This window comes from Humulus lupulus, chromosome 5, assembly GCF_963169125.1.
Source record: "Humulus lupulus chromosome 5, drHumLupu1.1, whole genome shotgun sequence".
In the NCBI taxonomy this organism is placed as follows: Eukaryota; Viridiplantae; Streptophyta; class Magnoliopsida; order Rosales; family Cannabaceae; genus Humulus; species Humulus lupulus.
Genome location: NC_084797.1, coordinates 172,500,407 through 172,525,860, shown reverse-complemented (window position 1 = coordinate 172,525,860; position 25,454 = coordinate 172,500,407). Strand labels below are relative to the sequence as shown.

Here is a 25,454-nt window from a genome sequence, read left to right as displayed (position 1 = left end):
TCCAATAAATTGATAAAAGAAATTGCATCGCCCACACTGCGAACACCCCTAATGCCTAGCAACAATATAATGCCTACCGAGTCATTTGAATTTTAGGTGTGTTAGATGACACAAGGATTTTAATAAATGATTCGATTATTAATGAAGTATAAGTCCTTTTCATAATGAATCTCATCACATGAATTACTAGTTTAAGTATCGCCCTAAAAGTTTTAATATGTTGTAGATGTGTAATATTCATAACTTAGATAGTCAAATGTCACACTTTGATTTTTGTTGAAAAATACTGTCATAAGTAACATTTTTTTATATTATAAAGTAATATAATTTAAAAATAATAGGATAACTCTTATAATTGTACAAAAAATAATATATAGTAATTTAGAATCATTCACTATCATATATGGAACAATAATATTTCTATAGTTATATGTACTCACCAAACAAATTGATTCAATAAACCTTAAAAACATAAAAATAATACGCATAACACCATGATTTCTCATTCATAGCTAAGAGCATCTCCAATGGAGTGCCAAATTGGTGATGCATTGCCAAAATATAGCTCACTTTACAAAAATCACTTTACAAAAAAGTTGCTCCAATGGTGCGTCAAAAGATGTGCCAAATTTGGCACATGCTAAAACTTACCAAATTTGACACACGCATGGTGCATATTTTGTATCACCATAAATACTATACTTTTTATTTACTTTTATGTCATTTTTTTTTATAAGCAAGCAAATTCATTAATCAAAAACACCAATTACAGCTAACAGCAACCCAATCAGGGAAGCCAATCAAAACAAAGAACAAATGAAGCTATACAATTAAATCCCCAAACCAATTCCTATCTATCATGGTGACTCTATTCTGTAAAACAAAATTCCCTCTAGCTTTAATGTCCCGCTTGATATGTCCAACTATACAATCAATACTAATAACTTTGTCATCCCACAAAACAGTATTGCGCACTCTCCACAAATGATAGGTAGATGCAGCTAAACTAGTAGCATAAATTCCTCTCTTAAAACGGGAGATGCCCTTCCCTCTAGCTAGCCATCTCAAAAGACCTGACAAACTCTCAGAATTCGAATGCCACCCCAGCCATTATTTTATCTCAGTAATACATTTCCTACTATAACAACAAGAAAAAAATAAATGGACATCATCTTCCTTAGCATTACCACATATCATACAGGTTGAATCACTTGCTAATCCAATATGGCGAAGACGAGCCTTTGTTTTCAATCTGTTCAATGTAGCTAACCAAGTAATAAATGCATGTTTGGGCACTACATAAGCATTCCATATATATCTAGTCCAAGCCAAATTCCCACTCGCCAATACTCCCCTAAATTTTTCATAGACTTCTTGAATGCTATACCTTTTAGAGATAAAAGATTGAAAAGAATAATATTCACTACAACAAAACCCCCTTTCAATAACACATCATTATAATACATTTAAAAAAGTATTATAGTATATATATATATAAAGTAATTCAGTAAAGTAACACGCGGCAAAGTAAATGCCTAAGTATTTTCCCTATTATGTACTGTAGACTCCCATTTTCATCTCTTTCTCTCTCTGTCTCATTTTCCTTCGTCCTATACCCATTTTCCCGTCCCATTTTCCTTTCTCTTCCTGCTATACCCATTGACTCAACCTTATCACCACCTCCTCCTCCTCCTCCTCTCTCGAACCGAACCACCTCCTCATCTCTCTTTTTTTTTGGAGTTCATCTATCACCGAGACGTTGGCAGAAGTCTGGTGGGGCTCGATCGGCGCAGGCGGGGCGGGCTCGATTGGCACAGCTGCAGAGGGCCAGGACTTAGGGACTCGGGGAGGACTGCGGATGGCTACAACGCGTGCGAACCAGCAGCTGTACTATCCTCCAACCGCTCGAGATGACTTTTGCCCCGACAATCGATGTGGCGACAGGCTTCGTCGGGCTACTTCTGATTCTAGAAAGAGTGAAAAAGCCAAAGGTTTAAGTAAGGGTGTTGTCATTGCTATAATAGTCTGTGATATAATTGGTATATGCCTTGTTGGGCTGCTTTTCTCTTATTGTTACACAAGGATTTGTTCTTGTAGAGGTCAAAAGGATGAACATGGTCATGGTTTTGGTAAGGGAGGGAAGGGAAGAAAGGAGTGCTTGTGCTTCAGGAAAGATGAGTCTGAGACTCTATCAGAAAATGTAGAGCAGTATGATCTTGTGGCGTTGGATACCCAGGTGGCTTTTGGTCTGGATGAGCTTCTAAAGGCCTCTGCCTTTGTTCTTGGAAAGAGTGGAATTGGGATTGTTTATAAAGTTGTTCTTGAAGAGGGACAAACATTAGTCGTGAGAAGACTAGGGGAAGGAGGTTCCCAAAGGTTTAAGGAGTTTCAGACAGAAGTAGAAGCAATTGGGAAGCTAAGGCATCCTAATGTTGTAACTTTGAAAGCTTACTACTGGTCTGTAGATGAGAAGCTACTCATAAATGATTACATTTCCAATGGAAATCTTTCCACTGCACTTCATGGTAAGTTTCAGCATATCCCATTATCTGACTTGTGCTCATGAATTATTTAATTATTTTGATTCTGGTTTTGGAGTTTGATTGATCACAGGTCTTATGGTATTCATATTTTGATCAATTTGATTTCTTTTCATGTAATCAATTTGATCAATTTGATTTCCAAGCTTGGCGTTTCATTCAAAGTTTTCACTTCTCACTTTGAATGTTTGATTATTTTATTTCTTTAAATTTGAGTAACTTTAAAGCGGCACTCTACAATGATTAGTTTTTTATGAAATTGCAAGAGCATGTTTTGTACAGTCACCTGAAGCGTATGTGGATTCTAATTAGAGGAAATAGTCTAAATACAATAGTTTATTATTCAAAATGTAAAAAGTGCAAATAACTGTGATCAAAATTATTTATAGAACATAACTGTAAAAATCTCTTTTTGGATATTGTGTAGTCTTGGTATCTGCCATTTTGGTTTCATTTTTTTGTGCTAGTGAATTTATCCAAGACTAGCTTCCACATACTTAAAGCAATTTAAATAGACAGGGCAAATGTATGGCTAATTATTTTAGCAAAATCATAATGAGGTTAGAAAGTTTAGATATCACATTGCAGGTAGGAGGTTCAGAGTATGGCCAATTATTTTAGCAAAATCATAACAATTTTTATTCTTTGTTTTACATGCATTCCTGGTTTGATTTAAAGTTTAAAAAATGTGAGTTTTATTGATATTCTCATTACTCAAGAATGAGAAAAAAAATCATAAATGGTTGACTTACAATTCCCTTACCCTGATTAATATTTTCATGGCTTTGTGAGAAAGCTTTCTACCTCACAGGTATTTCTTAGAAGTAACTATCCTTTACTTATTCCTCTCGAGACAAGTTTATATCAAAGACCAATCAATTTGACATTTGGTTCTTATTTTTTTTTTGGAAGTTTCTATGTTGTGGTGGCTTCTGTTTTGGGCAATTGGGAAAGTGAAATTTAGCATCCCTCATTTGAATACAGTTATTTTTCTACTTGTGTAGACTGTGGAGAGTAGATTTTGATTTCTGGCATATCAGGTTATTACTACCATACCATCAACTTGGCAGATGTTGATAATTTTGGGACAATGGTTTAATTTTTAAAATGATATATGTGAGCTATACAATGGTAAATGTAGTTTGATTTTCAAAATATGTGTATGTGTCTGTATGTGTTATTGCTGATGAGGCTACTATTGCTGAAATATCTTGTCCAAATGTTTCTTGTGTGTAGTTAATTTAGTAATACTTTGAATTGAGATGTCATGTTTTATTATGTATAGTGGTGGAGGAGATTAAAGAATGTTTCATTGTAGAAATACCCAGCTAGCTTTAGAAGATTTTTTAGTCTTTTAACAAGCACCATTTGGAAGAGTAGTTGGACATGAGCTTGTGCTTAGATGAGTTTTTGTTGACCCTCTAGTGTCATCTGTGGTCTTTAAGCATTCCTCTATGATTTGTATATTTGATCAATTTCCCACTTTAAAACTCAGTGCCCTTTTTCACTCTGATAAGTTTGACTCTTTTATTTTTATTTTTATGGATGACTTTGAATATCTTCTAAGTAACTAGTAAGTATATTTTGAATATCTTTGAATGAGTAAAGGAGTATGGTTTGTGAGAAACTAGATGTGCTTAGATAATACTATTCCCACCATGACCGTCAAGACCTTGATAACTTTTTGGTAAGTATATTTTCTTTTTCTTGTTTTAGTTGGTAATTTCGTTTGTTTTCCTCTACAACTAACTGAGCATATATATTTCATTTCCTAACATCTAAAACAAAACATGGATAATGGCAACTTAGGTCACTTGGGACAATTGAAAAGTTCAGATAATTAGAATAAAGAAAACTAAATGTTTACACAGTCTTACAGTAGTTGTAATGTGGCCATTTTAGAGCCATGGAATATGGTTCCATGTGGATGTTGCATATGCTGGAAGTGCTTGTATATGTCCAGAATATTGCCACTACATTGATGGTGTTGAAGAAGCTGACTCATTTAACATGAATGCACATAAATGGCTTCTGACAAACTTTGATTGTTCTTCACTCTGGATCAAGGTATGTGAGTACCATTAATGCACAAAAAAGGCTTCTAACAGTAGCGAGTTTGATTTTCCATGCATTCTGGTACATGATCATGAAGAGAGAGTACATATATTGCAGCAGTTATCTAACTTGCAGGTCACTTTAATGTATAACTAGTCTTTTGTGTGTGCTGGTTTTATTACTTTAAAATATCATTTCATTAATGCTAACTCTTCTTGCAAATGGACAGAGCAAATTGAAGAATGTAGCATGTATTTCCTCTTCCCAAGCCTACCTCTTAGTGAGAGATCGAATTGAAAAACCAAAATCTGAAGTTATTGAGTATCATGAACTATACATATAATGAATTATTGCACTATACATCAATTGCTAAAGTCTACAAATTTAATATTTATTGCACTCTTTGTTTCAAGGATGGAATCATGAAACTATACATATAATGAATTGTGTTTGTGTAAAAATTATTTATATAAATATACAATTAATTTTAGTCAAAATTTTTTACAAGTGGTTTGAATCATATTCAGATTGAAAAGAGAGAATAAAAAAGATAAGTGAAGGGACTAAACTATAAGTTGCAATCAACATGAATTAGAAATTAGAAATGCCACAAAGAATAAGACAATAAAATTTTTACATTATGAAAAGAAAAATATCCGCGTATAGTCTAGCCAAAAGAGCAAAAATTTCTTCATAAATAGCTTATTTAGTCCTATTATAATCGTGCTACTGGTTTCTGTTGTGGGTCTTGGGCTCTTTGCAAGGGGATTCCCACTTGTAATGTCCAAAAAACTCTGTTACTTTTATGTCTTCATAACATAACATTATTAAAAAGGCCTTAATAACACTTTCTTTTTTCCTTGTTCTGTATGCAGCTTGCAAGGGGTATTGAATGACTGCAACTGTTAATGGGAAGCTATTCTCCGGCTATATGATGCATTGTTGTGCTTGTTTAACACAACATAGAACTAGATCTGATCCATAATTTGTATGAGAAACTAATAAAAAATCTGTTTTTATTTTTCAATTCCCATTTGCAGGAGAGAGATTTAGTGATTTAATGTTAAGTGGAGTGCCTCCATTTTGGGCTGGTAGGATTTTTAAAGATGCTTCTTGTTAGTCATTGTTGTATTTAGTATCTGTGTTTCTATTTGTGTCTCTGTATGTGTATTTTGTGACCTTTTTTCTTTCCCCTTGGTTTCAATAGAGAGCGAGCAAGGGATATTTGAAGAAGTATTACATGGTGACCTAGACTTTTCAACAAACCCATGGCCTAGTATTTCTAAAGGTGCCAAAGATTTAGTAAGAAAAATGCTTATTCCAGATCCCAAAAGGTGGATATCTGCACATGATGTTTTGTGTGAGTTTCTGTCACTAGTTTTCTTTCATAATTACAATTTTTGTGTTTGACCTGTGTTGCTACTGAAATTAAAGGGTTGCAATTATTGTTGAGCAAAGCTTTTTGGAAAAGCATCTGTTATTCATTTCAGCTGCTTTATAAATAATTATTCTCATCATTTTTGTTCAACAATTGTCATAATTTTTTGCCACTGCCTTCACAGATTATAACATGTGTATATTGACAATCATTTTAATTTTAATTGTCTAACCTTTTTGCAGACATATGAAAGATCATGTATTCAAAAGTGGATAGACATACCTTGCAGTACCAGGGATTGCGTGTCCTCGTCCAGTAACAGGTCTACTCTAGTTATCCATTTTCTCAAGTAGGACTAGTTATTTTTATTTTTTAATATATTGAAGAAATCTACTTTTAGGTTGGTGATTTATGGCTTGTTCGGAGATTCAAATGGCTGTAAAGAATGAAGATTATGTAACTATATGGGTGTCTAAGATATGGACAGACAGTCACTTAACATTTTCAGTATGCGACTTCTAGGGGCTTAGGTTTGTTTTCTATATACTTAATTTCTCTGCCAGAACATTATTTTGCTATAGGACATAATTTCTTTTAGGCATATAAATCAATATCATTAATGCTCAATGCCCTTGGTATACAAATGTGTGTGTATATATATATATTTATATACAAGAGAAAGATTAATTGAGTTCAAATATATCACTGAGAATTTTGTTGCTGTAGATGGAAATGCTTGATTTTTTTTTTTTTTTACTTTTGGTAATTGGAATGATGGTGGGAACCAAGATATATAAACATTTTAAGTTAGATACTTATAGTCTAAATAAGAAGAAACTAAAGAAAGCATTAATATTCATGTACAGAGTCATTTGTTATCATAAGACATTTTACTATCCAAAAAGATAACAACTCAGTAACATGGCCCTAGCCATTTGCAATCACATATTGGCCTATGGTTTGAATTTGTTCTTCTTGTCTTATATAACTGAACTATTCACGAACAATATCATCAATTCATTTTCTTTCTTATGCTATAAATGTTCAATTTTAGTGATTCTGTTTTTATATGAGTTGCATGACACAACTTTGTTTCAATGTTTCTGGTTTTATAGAATTGTCCATCTGAGCATTACACACTCAAATATCAATACCTCATGATTAGCACTATCTGCAACTTTTGAGGCTTAAATTGTACTTGAAAGTTATCTTTGTTATATTACAGCTTTATTTAACTTTTGAGGCTTAAGTTAAAAAAATTGATGAGAAATAAAGAGGCTCTAGTTTGTTACAGAAGATGATCTATAAAAATAAAGGTCTCTCCCCATCTTTATGTGCTATTGGGGGCTATTGTTTCTCATCATTTTTTAGTTTCTGGTAGAGGAACTTGAAAAATAGATAGTTTTTGTTGTGCCAAGTATATCAGGAAGAACACCACAAAACAGAAGCTTTAATCAAGATACAAATTTGAAGACCGAAAAAATTGATCAAACAAATAACAGTAAAACAAAGAATAACAAAATAATAGGAAACAACACACCAGAATTTACTTGGTTTGAACTAGAGCAAAATTGGTAGTAGTCTACATCTAAGGGGCAGCCACTATTATTGATTCTTTCTTATACAATTCTCTTTACAACCTTTACAACACTCTTGTCTCTGTTCCTCTCAAGATGTTACAATTTTAGAGAATAAAACTTGTTCTTTTTCACGACCAGTGAAAAAACTAAAGTAATACAAACTTATATAGCAAAGTATTACAAGTAAAGAAATAGAATAAACAAACCTAACAGAAATAGTTAGAAGTTAGTTGCCTGGACCAATATAACAAATTTCCTCCTTGGTTCAGAAACTAAACTTGAACTAGTGACTGCCCAAATAGCCCCGTAAGGCCTATCCATTTTGTAATTGAATGAGATCCAAGCAGTGATAAAACTTGCTTCCTGGAAGTACTTTAGTAATCATATCAGATGGATTATGTTTAGTAGGAATCTTCTTAACTTTCACCAATCCTTGAGCAATAACTTCTCTCACAAAATGTAGTTTGATATCTACATGTTTTGTTCTTTCATGGTACACTTGATTTTTAGACAAGTGTATAGCACTTTGGTTAGCACAGTAAACAATGATGACATCATTCTGTAGCTTCAGTTCCTTAGCAATACCTTCAAGCCACATAGCTTCTTTAACTGCCTCAATGAGAGCAATGTATTCAGCCACATAGATCTGTGCTTCATAACTGGAGAAAAAACATCATTGAAATCAATGCCTTCCCTTTGTGTGAACCCACGAGCAATAAGCCTAGCCTTGAATCTACCTCTTTCAACCCCAGGAATTCCTTTTTTAATCTTGAAAATCCACTTACAACTTACCAATCTAGAACCAGTAGGCCTTTTTACTAAACTCCATGTATTATTGTCATATAGAGATTTCATCTCCTCATCCATGGCTGTAAGCCAATTTTTTCTGTCCTTACAAGCAATAGAAGTTTTAAAACTCTTAGGTTCATCATCAAGGGAGAATCTTTAATCTATGTAAGAAAGAAATCTAATTGTCGTTCTCAAATTGATGATTTTTCTATCAGCCTATTATAAACTATATGTGGTGCCCCATTTCTTCTCTGTCATTTCCTTTTTGTTCCCCTAAAAAACTTTCCTATAGGGTTGATCTCTGCCATCAGTCAGATGATGAAGATGAAGAAAGCAGTGCTGAGGAATCTTTGCTAGAGAAGACATTTAATGAACGGAATTCATTAAATGCAGATAATCATAATCACAGAAGATGTTTACCTTTCCGGTTGGTTCATGTTCGAAGCCGCCAGAAAATTGTTATTTTGGTATGGAAATAGCATGTACAATAGTCTATTAATATTTTCAGTAAATTAATGAAGTGTTATGTGTTACTACGTTTCATCAAGTGCATAACTCAGTATTTATTAATTTATCAGGCAACTCTTCTAGTTATTGTAATAATGTTGGCTTGTGCTGTTATAATCTGGATTGGGATGGGAAAAAACCCTATTGATTCTACAGTGGTGGCTCGGGTATTGTAATGCCCCAAATTTCCTAATAAGGTTTAGGACCTTGATTAGGAGGCCGGGAGGGCCATAATTGATTTGTTATAGTATTTAATGATTATATGCATGTTTACGTGAATTATATTATTATATGATGGTGAATGCATGCATATGGGCTCATATGTTAATTATGAGGGTAATTTGGTAATTTGGCCACTGTGGGCGTAATTGTATATTTTGGGTGCATGATTGTGATTAATTAATATAGCCACACTATAAGGTGGATTGGTTCGAGCTAATCGACATGAGACGATCATGAGATGTAAGTGTTCGGTCTAGTCATAACGGGTTTAAGTTCGGGGCTCGGGGTGAGTCTCGGGGTGAATTTAATGATTAGAGCGTTACCGGGGATTTTAGGGTAACGGGATATGAATTATTGGAATTTGAGGATATTGAGAATAGCGAGAATTAGAGAGCGTTAATTATAATTAACGAGATAAACAGGAAAGGACGGTTTTACCCTCGGAAACTTTTAGAGGGGTTTATTTGGCTTAGGGGTATTTTGGTCTTTTGACCCTAAGGATATATATGACATAAAGGGCTGTAGATTGATACTAAAACAGAGCCTATCCTCTCTTTTCCCTTCCATCCCGTACAAACTTCCTCCCTCACCTTTCTTTGAATTTTGAGAGCTCAAATGGAGGTGTTGAGCTAGGGGATTAAAGGTGGCAGCTAGGGAACCTATATCAACCATCAAAGGGGATTCAAAGCTGTGTTTGAGGTGAGTTTTAGCCTTTGAACTCAGGTGTGCTCTGTTTTTTTTAAGTTAAGTTTTGAGTTTCTTAAGTTTTTAAGCTTAGGATTGGACTTTGTGAATTGTTGAGTTTTTGGTTGATTTGAGCTTCAGGTTTTGGTGGTTTTGGACCATTGAGAAGTTTGGTAATGTTGATTTGATGATTTGGAGATGTTTAGATGGGTTTTTGGAAGGTTTTAGAAGTGGAAAAACGAAGAAAAATGGCTGGTGCGAAGTTGGGCCGCGGCCCTGTTCTTGGGCGCCGCGGCCCTAGCTTGAAGAAGGTGGTGGAGGCCCTGTCAGGGGGGCGCGCCGCGGCATGGTCCATGTAGGGCCGCGGCCCTTAAGGGAAAAAAAATACTAAATGGTGGTTTTGTGATGGGAACTTAACTCTAAGGGCCTAGGATCGAACCTACTACCTAGTTGAGTGGGATTTGATATTCCGGAGGCTTGGGTTGGGTTTGGAAGTATTTAATTACTCATTTTGATGAGGTTTTATGTTTGGTTATGACTAGGTGACCGCTAATGGACTAGAAGTTGATCGTTCTCAAGGGTCGTTCTTTTAATCGTTCTAGCTCGACTTTAAGGTAAGAAAACTGCACCATGTGTATATGTGACATGCATGACTGTTATTGATGCGTGTTGGTTGATTATTGAGTATGACATGCATGGCTATTATGATGCATGTTGGTTGATTATTGAGTATGACATGCATGGCTATTCTTGATGCATGTTGGTTGGTTATTAAGCGTGGCATGCATGGCTGGCATTGATGCACGTTGATTGCAGGATATATTGCATATGATGCATGAGAAACATGTGATTAGGACATGCTTTGTATACTGGGAATGATATTGTTCAGAGCTTGAACCTCTGTGTTTATGCATAGTCTTAATTGTACTAATACCTGTTAAGTAAGCATGCTGAATACCTTGTTTATGGATAATAGACATGTGATATATGTTTGGCGGCATGGCTTACCTGTGTATGGCACTGACTTATTAGTCAGAATCGACAATGGTGTCAGATCCATCTGTGAAGCTGTAACTTATTAGTTAAGTTCACCACGGGCTAAGCACTGGTCGTGTTTCACCGACCCAAGGGTCAGAAGTGGCAGTGCGTTGTGAACGCCAGGCCAAATAAAGATTGGATCCAATCAAGGTCGGCATTGAATGACTCATATGGGGTATTAATGCTAGACCGACCGGAAGGTCAATGAGAACTATAAGCGCTTGCCTGGTCTACGACCAGATGACTATAGCCAAGGTATATGACCCCGGTGACCGTTTGTCACATGGCTAAGGGACGTTGTCCATAGTTTCGACTCTAGAGTCATGAGGAAGGTTATGTTGGTGACTAATCACCTTGCACCTGTCCTAATCAAACTTAAGAAAGAATCACTTATCAGTTAAGCCCTGGTGACCATATCGTCACATGGCTAGAGGGAGCGATGCTCAATATTGTGACTTTTGGCTATTGTCACCTATCTGTATGGACCGTTGGTTCCGAATGGCAACTGTGGTTGTTGTTGATACTATATCATGTTATACTGTGTTTTCTTGCTGGGCTTCGGCTCACGGGTGCTACGTGGTGCAGGTAAAGGCAAGAGGAAGCTGGACCATCCTTGAGTTGGAGAGCTTAGGTGATGACGTGTACATATGCAGCTGCTCATCCGCCACGGCCGAGGTTTAAAGTGGAACTAGGGTTGAACCCTGTTTTGCCGCTTAGAACGGCCTGTTGTAAATATTTTCTGTAATAAACTCTGAAACTTTATTTTCGGGATCCCAAAGTATAAATTAAACGTTCTAGTGAAACGTTACATCTTAACCAAAGTTTTAATCCCTAAATCGCTAATCATACTTAGTTCAGGATTTTGGCCAAATGACTCGGTTAGCGGGTTTAGCACTGTTTACGAGGCACACCGTAACGGTCCCTCGGGTTTGGGGCGTTACAGGTATGCACTATGCACATATCGATACATTTTGTATTTTTCTTTCCTTGGTATTATAATAGAATGTTGTCTAGATTTTCCTGACTATGAATTGATCTTAGTTTTTCTTTTTATTATGACATGAATACATATGAAATGGTTAATAATTACGCTGAATCTCTTTTTCCTAGGCTTCCAACACAGTTACATACCAGGCATTATAGCCAGTATAGCGGAAGGCTCAATCATTTTTATTGTTTCAATTTTTTCTTATAATTGTATGCAAAAATTCCAATATTATTGATTTACGCAGGTATATGTAGAGGTTTTTGCAGGAGCAATGCTTTTATTAGCTAGAGCACTAGCTTGTTATGGTAAGCAATTTTCGTTCAAGTTTATCTGCTTTCAATTGTCAGAAGTTCTAGTTATCATCTGTTTTGTTCATTTTCTAGTAATTTTTGTTTCGGTGTAGGAACTAATTAGGTCATTGTTGGTTACTTTTGCTTGATGGGATGACCCAATACACAGTTTTTGTATTATGGTGTCAGAACTTATTACACTTCACAAGATGCTATTGACTTATTTTTAGTTGAATGAAGTAATATAAAGGTTAATACTTAAAAGAACTGGAATTCCACTTGCTTCCATATTTACGAGAATATGCAATTTAAGAATGATGTATTTCATTTACAATAAATAAAATAATAATTTCTGACAGTTATAAAACTATAAAATATGTCAAGTAAAAGTAAAGGATTTGCCCCAAATTAACAGGACCTCACATGTAATTTCAAATTCAACACTGATGCTTCCTTGATTTTCTCTATTACATTGAGGTGTTAATATTGACTCAGATTATTTCAATTGATTCAGAAAGTTTGAGTTACCCATTTTTTCTCAGAAACTGATGGTTTTAATTCCTTCCAAAGAAATCCTAGAGAAAAAATAAAATCATGATCATTAGAGTCTATTTTTAATGGATTTTGTTATTTGTATTTTTCATCATAAGGTCAAAGTGTTTATATATAATGAACTCTCAGGAGAAGTCACTATTTGGACACTTTTCCATATGTTTGATTTTTCAAAAATTGGAAAAGCACAGGTTGTTTTACACATGTTTTCTTTTACCATTAATGCATGTTAATTATTGTTTGATTATTCTGTTCTGTGGTGCGGTGAATACTTTTTACGATCAAAACAAATTACTTGGGTCCTTTATTATTATTATTATTATTTAAGTTATAATTTTTTTTTGTCTTTCTTTTTTTCAAGGAATATTACTATGCCTAAAAATGAGCAAAGTCAGAACTGAAAGAGCTTCAGAGCTTTGGAAGGTACTTTTTTCCAATTCATTCTTAATATGATATTACCTTCTTTCTTAGCTGCTTTGAGTTTTGCCATCTCTGATGCTAAACATGCTTTACTTTTCAACTTTATCCAGATATAAGATTGCTCAAAAGGTTTTTTTTTGGCATATAAATTGAAAACCTTTTAATGAGCACTTTCCATGTTTTTTTTTTCATGAAAGCTGTTAAGTTGTCCTGAATGAATGTAACTTTGGGTTTGCAGGTTGCGGGTTTAGTTGTTGTTTGTGTTATATGTTTCACCTCTAATGATTTTGTGGCTTTGTTAACTGACATTCCTGTAAGTTCCTATCTATAGGGCATGTAATGCCATCCCATTTTTCATTCAAACATCTAACTCGGTCTAATAGATCTCTAGCAGTTCATTTCTCGTAATTTTTTAAAAAAAATTGCAGATGCTTTATCACTGGCATGACCAGGAAGTGAATGGTGGTTGTATATCTCTTCTAATTGTGTATTACTTTGTAGGTAAGTAATGCTAACTAACCCTTCCAAATTCAGTTAATGAGTTAACCTTATTCAATTGATGGTTTTACATAAACACAAAGTAATTTTGGCCACTATATTCTTCGACTGAGAAGATTCTATGCTATCATTCTTCTCTCTACATTAGAATATTTTTATCTCATGTGGTAATGGTTGCATCTTTAGCAGTTTTATAGATGTGACTAGACAAATCCTCAAGTGTTTTGTTAGGACATTTGCTTCACTATTATATTCTCTTGAGATTATCCATTACAAATTTCCTGCTAGAAGTTTGTATCGAAAGAAATTCCCATTTTATATTAAGAACTCTTGACCAGCCAAGAGGGTTTCTTCAGGTTTTATTTTCATTTTATTCAAGAAAAAAAAATGTAATGACAAAACATATAGAAACAAATGGAACTTCCAAAACATATAGATTGCCAAGGTTCTATTGTTAGATCTCTCCTTAGCCCCCCTAATGATTACTTGGAGTTAAGCATTGATTAGCAGAGTTAGATGTAAATTTTCTTGTTGATAATAAATAATAGCTCTTACAGGTTGAACATGGTTAAAAGATTGTTCTTCTCTCTAGTAAAATGCTCTTGGGAGAATTGGTAAATTGTCTGTTGATTTGTTTTATTCACTTTTGTGTGCTTCTAGGTTCATCGATCCCCTCAGCCTTTTTATTATGGGTAATGAGAGAAGCACCACCATTAATAACAGCTTATGTACAACAAGAATCAGCTACATTAACTTTCGTAAGTGATAGTATAGCAGCAATACCAAATCCTCAACACTGGACGACTGCACCAAGTGTGAGAAATCAGTTCTGTATTATTCTCCCTTCATATTCTTAATCTATGTCGTGTATATCGACACTGATAAAGTCAAGTTTTTGGAGTTGTTTATGTATCAAAGTTGAAACTTTGTTAATGATTTTATGAACCATCTTTGAAAAATAAAATTTCATCAGGGTGATAAAGTCAGAGTAGTACAGACTCTACTGTTTGTTGAAGGAATTAACACACTTCTTCAAACTCTCTTTGGAACCAGACTGCCTACTGTTATTGGAGGGTCTTATGCATTCATGGTCCCTATTATATCTATCATTCATGATTCCTCATTGGCTAGTATTGAGGACCCTCATATCGTAAGTGCAACCCTTCTATTCTTGAATAAGGCATTTCCTTTTCCTTGATATCACTAAAGAATTCTTTTATGTTATGACTTCTTTGCTATCTATGTGTTGTAAGGAAGCTTACTTTTCTTGTACATTTTTCTAGAGATTTCTCAACACCATGAGAGCAGTCCAAGGTGCTTTGATAGTAGCATCAAGCATACAGATTATCCTAGGATACAGTCAAATTTGGGCCATCTGTTCCTGGTAAGATTTATCTATCTTGGAATTAGGGGTAGTTGATTCAGGTATAATGCTGAAACCTGAAAAAAAAAAAACAGTATAATAGCTTGTGATTCTTGCTATTCAAATGGTTCTTTAGAGGGAATAAAAATTGGATGGTTCCTATTCCAAGGGGGGAAACAATGATTCCTTTGTTTTTAAGTGTCAAGTGCAGTACCAATCTTTCAAAATCCTAATATTTCTATGCAATTTATGGTATTGAACTTGGTTTGGTCACATTTTTAGTCTTACTGAACCATTTTCTCTAGTTCAGACATGATATGGACTAGTCCTTTATGAATGCTGAATGGACATTTGACCATATGGTCTCCATGCATTTTTCTGTTGAAATATGTTTTACTGTACATTGGCTTTAAGGTCTGTTAACTATTTTTTGCACTTTGGAGTTGGCACAAATGGGAATCTTCAATTGGTTGTGTTTTGATGATTTAAAAATTTGCCAAGAGTTTCTTTTCTTGATAGGCTTGTTTGATTTTTCTATAAATTTTTTGGTTTACCTTGTTCTTTCTATTGATATTTTTTTTCTTTATGCTATAGGCGGTGTGTTTTGCTTTAATGGGCATTGGCAGCTCATTTCATGCTCAAGAAACTGTTGTGAGTGGGTAATTGGAGAGTTGAGTGTGGTAAATACTGTTCTTTTCCTGTGTTATGTTTGGGGTCATTTGGGACATGTTACTTTCTGATTCTTTTGAGATCTGCATGTAAAAGCCTCAACTTATTTGTTTGCATACATTTGTTGAAAACATCAGGTTCTGGCCTTCGGGTACTGTGTGACTTCAGGCCATCAACTACAGAGGTTAACATAACAATAAAGCTTTTACTTGTGTTGCTTTTCTCAACAGTGGAGTTTTGTTGTCTCAGTTCACGTTTTGGTGGCATGGTAGACATATAATCTATCGAGGATGTGGCTAATATTTCTAATGTGTCTGGGATTACTACCCATTCTTTGCAACTGTACAGTCATTGCTGACCACTGGACCGTCTCCCTGCAACTGTACAGTCATTGCAACTGTTGTTTATTTCTTTGTGTTGAAAGTAGTAACTTTTAACTATGTTGAATATTTAAGACTCCTTGAATACTTAAAGAACATTTTGTTGTTGATGACAGTGTTGAATGTTTTAAACTAATTTGTGGATTGTTAATACAATGTTGAATGTTCTTACTTTTTGTTATTTGAAAATCAAGTTCATTTGATGATGCTAGTATATATTAGAAAGCTAATTTTAATTATATAAAAAAATTAAAATATAATAGAATAAATTAGTGTTATATAAATAAAATATATAATGAGAATTTAAACTTATCTAAATATTAAAATAATACAAAAATTGTGTTATAATATCTATTACAATAACACTTTTTATGCAAAGAATTGTGTTATGCAAACTTCATTATATAACACAAATAATGTGTTATACTAAAGTGTAGTATAACAGAAAAAATGTGTTATACAAAAGTATAGTATAACACAAAAAAGTATAACACAAAAAAAGTGTTATACTAAAGCGTAGTATAACACAAATTTATAAGTATTGAAATGTGCTATATAATCGACTATAAATAACATAATTAAACACTTGTCTATATATTAAAATAACACAGAAAATGTGTTATCGTTGATAATATAATAACACATCTGTATAACAATGATAAAGTGTTATGTAAAGTACCCTGACCTACAATAACATAGTCGGTCTTAACACATCAGAAAGTGTTATGGTATGTTTTGATAACACATTTTCGGTGTTATTAAAAGTATTTTTTCTTGTAGTGATTCTTTCAATCTATTTTTCACTCCTATGATCTTTTTCCAATACCAACTAGAATGCAAGGGAGGCTCATACTTCCACCAATGCTATCCCTTAAGGTAAACCGAATGGATCTATTTCACCCAAAGATTCTCCTTCTTTGTTGCAATAGCCCAAACATACTTCCCCAAAGCTGTCAGGTTCCACAACTCAATTATTTTTTATTATTTTTAATGATCACCATTAAATGCTAGACTTTAAACCTTATTATTATCTCTAACTATCAACAATAAAATATAAAGAAAAATTATTACTTTCTTTATATTTTTAATAAATATCAAATAAGCATTAATGAAAGATTATTTTTGCATCAGCTTTTATAATTGTGCATTGGAGCATAATGCTAAAAATTGTGTCAAATATACCACATACTATTTTTTTTTTGCCAAATATAGCACAATAGTTATATCTCCCATTGGAGATGGTCTAAGATATTGCTAAAGTTGATACACTGACCATTTAAGGAACATAATCTAAATCCAAATACATAATCTAGCTAGTCTCAAAAGTTAAACAACAATTTATAATACTAGAGTGGGGCTAAGCTAAATGGCTTTCAAAATCCAACTTAATGATTACCTTGGAATCCATTAGCCTCAAAGGGAATACTTCTTGGAAAGGGATAGATATGGGTGAGCTTATAAAGCCCAGTAGGAAACCAATTAAAGGGCCCTTTTGTTTTAATAAAATTTTTGCACAGTTAGCTTGGAAACAAAAATAACATATCACCATGTATAAAAAAAAAACAAAGAAATCGCAATGACTATAAGAGTAAACTAGCTACATGCACATATTAGACTGCCTCTAAGAAATTACAATAATCAGTACTAGCTAGAACACCTATCATTGGCACAACTTGCCCAATTTGCATTAGCATCTTTCAAGATTGAACATTTCTAGTGGAAAAGCTTGAAACAGAGAAGACCATAAGTGGAAGTACACATCGAAGTTACAAGCACTACAAAAAAAATTGGCCTAATCTATCATACCAATCTCGGCGTGAGCCCGTGTGTGTTCTCTGAGATATATAGGTATATTTTTAAAAAAATAAATAGGGGTAGGCCTGTCTAGCCGGGGCCCTGTTGGCTTGCGCGAGATAGGTATGTATTTTTTTTTTTTAAAATGGAGCCTTTCTCGACGGGTCCGTGGGGAACCGCCCAATAGCCTCTTTCTTTCCCTTGCTTTCTTTTATCTCTTTTCCCCCCTCTTCTTTCTTATTCTTCCATTCGGCCAGCCATTGAACCAACCACCATTGTCCATTTTTGTTAGAATTGAAGGTTTTTGGGTCTTTTTCATCACCATTTTCATCTAATATTAAGAGGAACTTTGGGTGCTTGGTATTGGTAAGTAATTTGAAGTATTTTGCCCTAATTTTTATTTTGTTAAAGTTTGAGAAAATTGAAAAATGTATGTTGTTTTATGGATGTTTTAGGTTGAAAATAGGGTGGGTAATCTTTATAGAAGATCAAAGGAGCTTGAGACATTGATTTGGAGGCATCTTAGGTTGTTGGGGTTTTATGCCCTAATTAAAACTCAATTTCTTTGTAATCGCATTTCATTATCAATAAAATAATATAAATCATTTTTTACTTGGTCAATCACTTTGCTCACATTTTTTATTTTCATGAATATTTGTTTAATATAAACTTCTATTAAATCCTGAGCATATAGTTAATCATTGTTGATATCGTTTTTCGTCAACTTGAAAAGGAGAGCAATTAAACAAAAAAAAATCAGAGGAAATGAAAGAAGATGAATACATGAGATTTTTACGTGGTTCAGCAGTTAAATCTGCCTAGTCCACGAGTCTGTGTTATTAACACTTGGGAGTTTTCTGGAAAGTTTTCAAAGAATAGTTGCCCAGAGTTTTTTCTCAAGATCTCAGAATTTCCATCCCCTTACAAATGGGGTTCCCTTCTCTATTTATAGAGAATGATTCAGAATTCATTCCCACATATTTCGGGAAGATATTTTGTAAATCAAATAATATAATGCTATTTAATGCATTATTTCCTACGTACTCGGAAGCATCCCATAAAATATGGGATCGGATAACAAATTGGATAATATCCCTTAAACATTGGGATTTTACAACAATAAATACGTTCATATATAACCGATTATTTCGGATACGGAATTCATTACATCTTTGAGGCTATCAGTCAATTACGAGCTCGTCGCCTAACTTTGCCTACGGAACAAGTAACCACTGACGAAGTCATCACATTCGAGCTTACACTTCTCGGGCTCGAACCATCTCATCTGACAAGAGACACCAAGGAAATATATATCGAACCATGGTTTATTGCGAGCTCAGAGCATATTCGAGGCTACACACCTCGAGCTTTCTGAGGTCGTTATTTACAACAAAGCAGTCTGACTGAAGGATCATATGATGATCGCGCATATTTCGAGCTTACACCTAACGAGCCTAGATTTCGGGATCATAACTTCTCATGTTCGAAATCTGGGTGTAACAATCATATTTATAATGACTTAGTCAGTGCACATGATTTACACGAACTTGCCAATCTACGATATGATCTACTTACACATTGTAGTGTTATGTTCTTTCTAGAATATTAGCAAAATAGATAAGATCAGACGTATTTGTTACATCAGATTAGACCAATATTGACTTTAGATAGATAAGCAAATGTATTGTTATTATCTAATATAGTCATATCATAAAGTTGACCATAAGTCAATTCAATCTTAATTCTGAGTGGTTAGTATTCTAACTGAACGTATTATTCAAGTCATTTGATTTGTTCGTTACCAGCTTACCCTACGAACTAGCCCATACTTACATCTTGGGGACTTGGTAGTATAATTGAGCGGGAGTGTTAATAATAGATATGAACATAAATAGCTTCTAGCAAGAAGTGAAATAATGATCACCTTATAGCTTGGTTCAATGAATTAAATGATTGAGTACTCATTTCTGTGATTAAAGTTCATGAAAATATCATTTACAAGGAACTTAGTGGTATTTAAGGATAAAATATAATGAGGAGTAAAACAGTAATCTATACCCGACTCAATTGTAGATCATCTATAAATGATTGAATGTCAAACTATGGTTGTAACAATGAATAACGTATTTATTTTAAGTGTAAAGCGTTCTATGAGTTCAAGAGTTCCGAGTCTTTAGTGGAGTCACGATGAATTAATAATGTAGTGAAATTATTCGATAATAATTTTACAGTAACTTAATGGAGCTTGAATTCATGGGTCCGTGGTCCCCACAATATCTTTGATTAAATCATCTAGATAGCCTCGATTAATTGATTTAATTATCAATTAGGATTGCCAAAATTATTTTGTGTCAATTTTGGACAATTTTACTAAAATGTGGAATTTAGAGAAGAAAATAAAATTTTGGGCAAATTTATTAATTATGACAAATTGATGTTAAATTGATAAATGGTATTAAATCAAGGTTCAAATTATAATTAGTTAATTTGAATAAATAATTTAATTACTTAATTAATTATTGTGTAAATGTAATTATAATTATATATAAAGTTTTAATAAAACATATTTCATATATAATGAAATATGTTTATAATATATATTATAATTAATTAATTAATTAATAAGGGTTTTGTTATATTATATAATTATAAAAAATAATAGTATTTGAATTTAAAAGGTTTTTATTTTTTTAATAAAAAAATTGAAAAAATTCAAGGCTTAGCAAAATATCTAATATTCAAGAATATAGGGATTTTAAGCTATCATTTTAATTAGGGATAATTGCGGCATAAGTACCCAATGTTTGGGTTTTGTACGCGGCATAGACCCAATGTTTATTTTTAGTGGCAAAAGTACCCAAAGTCGGTAAAACTATAATTCCGTCAGTCTCATCCGTTAGGCAGACACGTGTCACGGTTTTATTGGTCCAAATCATAATTATTTTTAAAATATTATTGAGTTGGACCAATCACGAAGTGACATGTGTTGGTCCAGTCATCACAAAACGGAACCTAACAAATGAGGCTGACGGAATTACAGTTTTACTAACTTTGGGTACTTTTGCCACTAAAAATAAACATTGGGTCTATGCCGCGTACAAAACTCAAACATTGGGTACTTATGCCGCAAATATCCATTTTAATTATTTAATTAAATTAAATTAACCCTAAAATGTTGCTATAAATAGGGACTTAAGTCTAGGTTGTCAAGTAAGTGTGAAAAAGTAAAAACTTAGACTCAAAAGAGACTTATAGCAGCTGTCCATCACTACTCTCTTCTCCTCCATAATTTTCCCAACTCATGTATTGAGAATTTCTCACCATAGTCTAGGTGATTAAAGGAAATTATTGAATACTGTGTAGTTTGAAGATCTAGTTCATCACTCTCTTGTTATTACTCTACGACAGAAAGGAACAATGGTTGGAGTGAGTAAAGGAATAAGTCTCAATATCTTATGCCTAAAAGTAAGATTCTTAAACTCTGTTATTTGATTTACTTTATGAAATTCGTTAGAAACCTGTTTCTAGGTTTTTTTATAAGTTAATTTGTTTAATATATGAAAAATGCATGAAAATATTTATGATCCTGTAAAATATATTTCTAACTAAGGTTTGGATTTTTTTTTTAATATTTGGTCGAAAATTACATTATCCTATATTTAGTTTGTGTTATTTTTTTGTATATTATAGAGTTAAGTATATTGAATAATGTTAGTAGTGATAACTAAAATGTGGTAGATTAGTTTAGAGTGATTTAAACAATTTATATATATATTTTAATTAATATTAATATTATAATTTATTATTTCAATTTTGTAAATATTTTAAATTGTACATTGTGTTAATTAAAATCTTGTTGTAGAAATATGTTAAATTGATTATTTTGACATAATTTTTATTTTGAAAGTTTGTATTTCTTAGTTTATTAGTTTAATGAGATATGATTTTAGAATTTAATTTTTGTTTATTGTCTAGTTAATATCTTCACATAATATTGTTATATTGTAGGTGAATTTGAAAAGACTTAACACTTTGAAATGTATATTATCATAAACTGTATGATATATTGATATATTATAACAAAGATTAATGATTATTAGTGAAAAATTAGGATCTGGGACTCGCACGTGTATTAAGGAGAAATAACGATGAATGTTATGTGGTATTATTTGATTGTTTCATAGTGTTTTGTAAATTTATGGATAGTAGGTAAAAATTGGGGAACTCTCTGCTTAATCCCTTATTACTAAAAGTGAGTAATATGTTTAAAAATTTATTACATATTCATATATATTACGAGAAAGATTAATAATTATACAGATATTCTTGCTACAATATGAACGTTTCTTTGATTAAAAATTATACAGATACTCTTGCTACAATAAGAGTGAGCGACGCATGTGAACTATAGAAGACACCTATTTGAATGGTTTTCTTAGTTCACACCTTTTAGTCAAAGCAACTGAGTTTAATTATATGAGAGGGAGGACTGACATTGTAGGTACAGCTGTGGTAGTACAACCTACTTTATCCATAATAGTTCATGTTTTGTTTTTAGCTACACTTCAATTCAAACTATATTAAAATTAAATGGATATATTTTCATTTAATCAACAACATTCTATAAATTCAAAAACTTCACTACTCTTAATATATATGTTAGTTCTTTTCTTTTCTTTTTTTCATTGTACATGTTGTATAATACTTCTTCACAATTTTCCATCATAAAAAAGATTTCTGCATGTTTAGTTAAGGATGTGCAGTTATGCACGAAAGGAAGAAAAGTACTGCTTGTTAAATACCCACGACACTGAAAAACGATAAAAATTGCATTGATTACAATTTGTTAGCCAAGTCATGATAAGAACGACTGGCTTTCTTATTTAATAATTAATATTACCTTTTTTTGACTTTTAATCACGCGATTACATATTTATTATTATTCACTTATTAATAATATCTCATACGTGAGATAATGATTCTTCTTCTTCGTACTGATCCGTCATATATATATATATATATATTGTGATCTTTTTCAGCTCCCACGAATCATTCATTTACTTCTGCCAACACCACAAATTTACATTACACGCAACGAAACAGCAATAAGTGTAAACTCATAATTTTCTGTTTATGTTTTTAACTTTACATTTCTCATATATTCCAAATTAAAAAAAAAAAACATATTTCTTATGCTAAATTTATAATGACTAAATTCATTTTTAATCACTTGTATTGGATATATGCAGGGGATTAAAAAGAAATTATTATTTCATATTTTGAAAATATACATAACATATATATATATATAAATTAAGTAACAAAACTGATCACCTTCCTTTGGCGGCAACACTCATTGTCGCTGTCGCTGTCGCTGCTGTCACTGCTGTCACTGCAGCTACTATTTCCGGATATGCGGTTCTTGATCCTCCTAAACAAGTTTGGCTCCTTCTTCTGCTGTAACGTGGCGGCTGTTTGGCTACCGCATGCCCGGCCACTAGTTGCGTGGCTGCAGCTGTGACTGTGGCTGTGGCCCTGGCTATGGCTGTGGCTCACACTCTTACTGTGGAGTCAGTTACTTTTGTTCACACACTGACATGCCACTCCACTAGTGGCATGGTGCTTGGTGTGACTGTGGTTGCTATGGCCATAAGCGTGGGTGTTGTGGCCACCGCTGGTCATGTTGGCACACTGGGCCTTGTGTGGTTTGACTAAGCCCTGCCCATGGTGGGCCTGGGCCTGGCTACTGTAGTACTGAGTCTGGGTTTTGGATGTTGCTACATGGTGGGTTTGGTAGGTGGGCAGAGGCTTGCAGGGTAGCTGCTGTGTGGTGCTATTGCCTCCCTTGACCCAGCTAGCCATCCCGGACATTTTCTGGCCCAAAGAGGAACTGCCATGGCATTTCTGCTGGTAGGTCTCATGTGTGGGCCTGTTACATTGGAGTGAGGCCATTTCAACTGAAGGCAAGAGAATAGTGAATTGGTTGTCCTTGATGACCAACTCTTTCTCTTGCTTTGCTTGGTGCTATGGAAATGTTTTGATCGCTCTTTTTATAGGGCATTAGTGCAATAATAAGTGGGCTTTTTATAATTAAATTTCAATTGCCAATAATGTGACATGACATTTTGAATCTGCTTTTCTACTTGTCTTTATGGATCAGATAAGGGCAATTATTCTTTGAGCCCTGAGGAAAGATGCTGGTGGCCTTTTCTCAGCCATCAAATAAGTACTAGATCTCTAAACTTTTGGTTTTAAATGTTTGATTCCCATATGGGGCTGGATTGTGTTCTTATTTACAAATTCAAGCATATGATAATATCTAAATTTACCATTAATTAAGTACAATTTTTAATATTTCGCATCCCAAAAAAGTAATTACAATCTTTTCAGATTTGTGCTAATAGAATTTATAGTATATATTATTGCATTTAATTTTTGTCCAACAGACTATTATAGTGATGCTTAGCCGCCTTCCAAGAAGAATGACACGAATCAAATATATTCAAACTCTACCACACTAAAAATATAAAACTTTTAAGTAAAACCATAATATAAATATAATTAATATACTTATATACCCTTAAGCAAGGAATTTTTATATTTTAAATTACTAGGTCATGATTCCCTTATATAGACTAAAAAAGAAAAATAAAACCTCTCAAAAATCATGTGGGATTAATACCATTTGTTTTTCAATTCAAACAAAAAATTCTGACATAATGATGATGTTAATTATTTACTCATATTGATCTTTTGATGTGTTAAGTTAACCCAAAATATAGATCCTAATATCTGTGCTTAAATTTTATCATGTATTGGTATTCAAAATGAACAAAATAAGTCGTCACTCATTCTATGCTTCTAAAGCGAATATACACTTAAAAGGGGAAATTTTAGGTTCTATGCATCATAACATAGGAAATTTTTTTAATATGTCAACGTAAACACTCCTCTCATTAATGTGTCACAACCATGTTTTGGATAAAAATACCCCTTTCATAAACACTCTTCCCATTAATATGCACCCATGATTAATTTTTGTGTTCTACATCAAAAATTTAAGGCTTTAAATATGCTAAATATGTAGATCTCGAAAAAAAAATACTAAGATTCAAAAAAAAAATTAACTACAACGAACATTTAAGCAAAAAGTTATGGCTCACCAAAATTTTCGTCAAATTTCAGCGCATAGCATTGATATTGTAACGCCCTACTACCTTAGAGTCGTTACTAAGTGAGTTTAAAACAGAAATCGTGCTTTTGACTAACTCTGCGTGGTTTCTAAAACCAAAAGTGTGACTAAACCAGAGTTTAAGGCTGTACTCTTTGAAAATGTTTAGTTTCATTGAAAACATTAAGTATCAAACATCTGGGATCCCAAAAATAAGGTTTACAAAATATTTACAACTCAAAAATAGATTTACACCAGGTTAACTATCAAAAGAATAAGTTAATACAACCATATACAAAATGCCCCCAACCAAAGCAGTCGGGCAGGCCGAACATGTACGCGCCGCCCCCACGCTCTCCATACTCATGGCCGGTTGACTGACTCCTTGCTTTTACCTGCCACACAGAGCACCCGTGAGCCGAAGCCCAGCAAGAAAACCCAAATAGTACATAACATATGCATAGAATATAGCTGACATAATCCACTGATAAATAGGAAAACCATCAGAATGAACAAGCACGGCCTTGCCGCCCCAG

At 33.4% G+C, this 25,454-nt stretch overlaps 1 protein-coding gene and 3 long non-coding RNA genes across 4 annotated transcripts; 3 read left to right on the top strand and 1 right to left on the bottom strand.

Annotated features, from left to right (window-relative positions):
- The first annotated feature begins 6,173 nt into the window (after positions 1–6,173).
- Positions 6,174–6,600, top strand: LOC133833839 (uncharacterized). Its single transcript, XR_009893163.1, has 2 exons — positions 6,174–6,295; positions 6,374–6,600. It is a non-coding gene; the product is annotated as an uncharacterized LOC133833839 (long non-coding RNA).
- A 6,211-nt stretch (positions 6,601–12,811) lies between these two features.
- LOC133779696 (uncharacterized) lies at positions 12,812–14,398 on the top strand. Its single transcript, XM_062219625.1, has 3 exons — positions 12,812–13,356; positions 13,472–13,544; positions 14,202–14,398. The coding sequence occupies exons 1-3, from the start codon at positions 13,258–13,260 to the stop codon at positions 14,396–14,398; spliced, it is 369 nt and encodes a 122-aa protein (XP_062075609.1). The 5' UTR covers positions 12,812–13,257.
- Positions 14,399–14,406: 8 nt separating this feature from the next.
- On the top strand, positions 14,407–15,613 carry LOC133833837 (uncharacterized). Its single transcript, XR_009893162.1, has 3 exons — positions 14,407–14,691; positions 14,825–14,925; positions 15,499–15,613. It is a non-coding gene; the product is annotated as an uncharacterized LOC133833837 (long non-coding RNA).
- A 6,945-nt stretch (positions 15,614–22,558) lies between these two features.
- LOC133833836 (uncharacterized) lies at positions 22,559–24,010 on the bottom strand. The gene is made up of 2 exons (XR_009893161.1): positions 23,082–24,010; positions 22,559–22,810 (listed from the first exon to the last, which is right to left on the bottom strand). It is a non-coding gene; the product is annotated as an uncharacterized LOC133833836 (long non-coding RNA).
- Positions 24,011–25,454: the final 1,444 nt, after the last annotated feature.

Coding starts and splice junctions, on each gene's coding strand:
- LOC133779696 (XM_062219625.1), top strand. CDS start 13,258: ATGAATGTAACTTTGGGTTTGCAGGTTGCGGGTTTAGTTGTTGTTTGT. Junction 13,357..13,471: donor CTTTGTTAACTGACATTCCT/GTAAGTTCCTAT, acceptor AAAAAATTGCAG/ATGCTTTATCACTGGCATGA. Junction 13,545..14,201: donor AATTGTGTATTACTTTGTAG/GTAAGTAATGCT, acceptor GTGTGCTTCTAG/GTTCATCGATCCCCTCAGCC.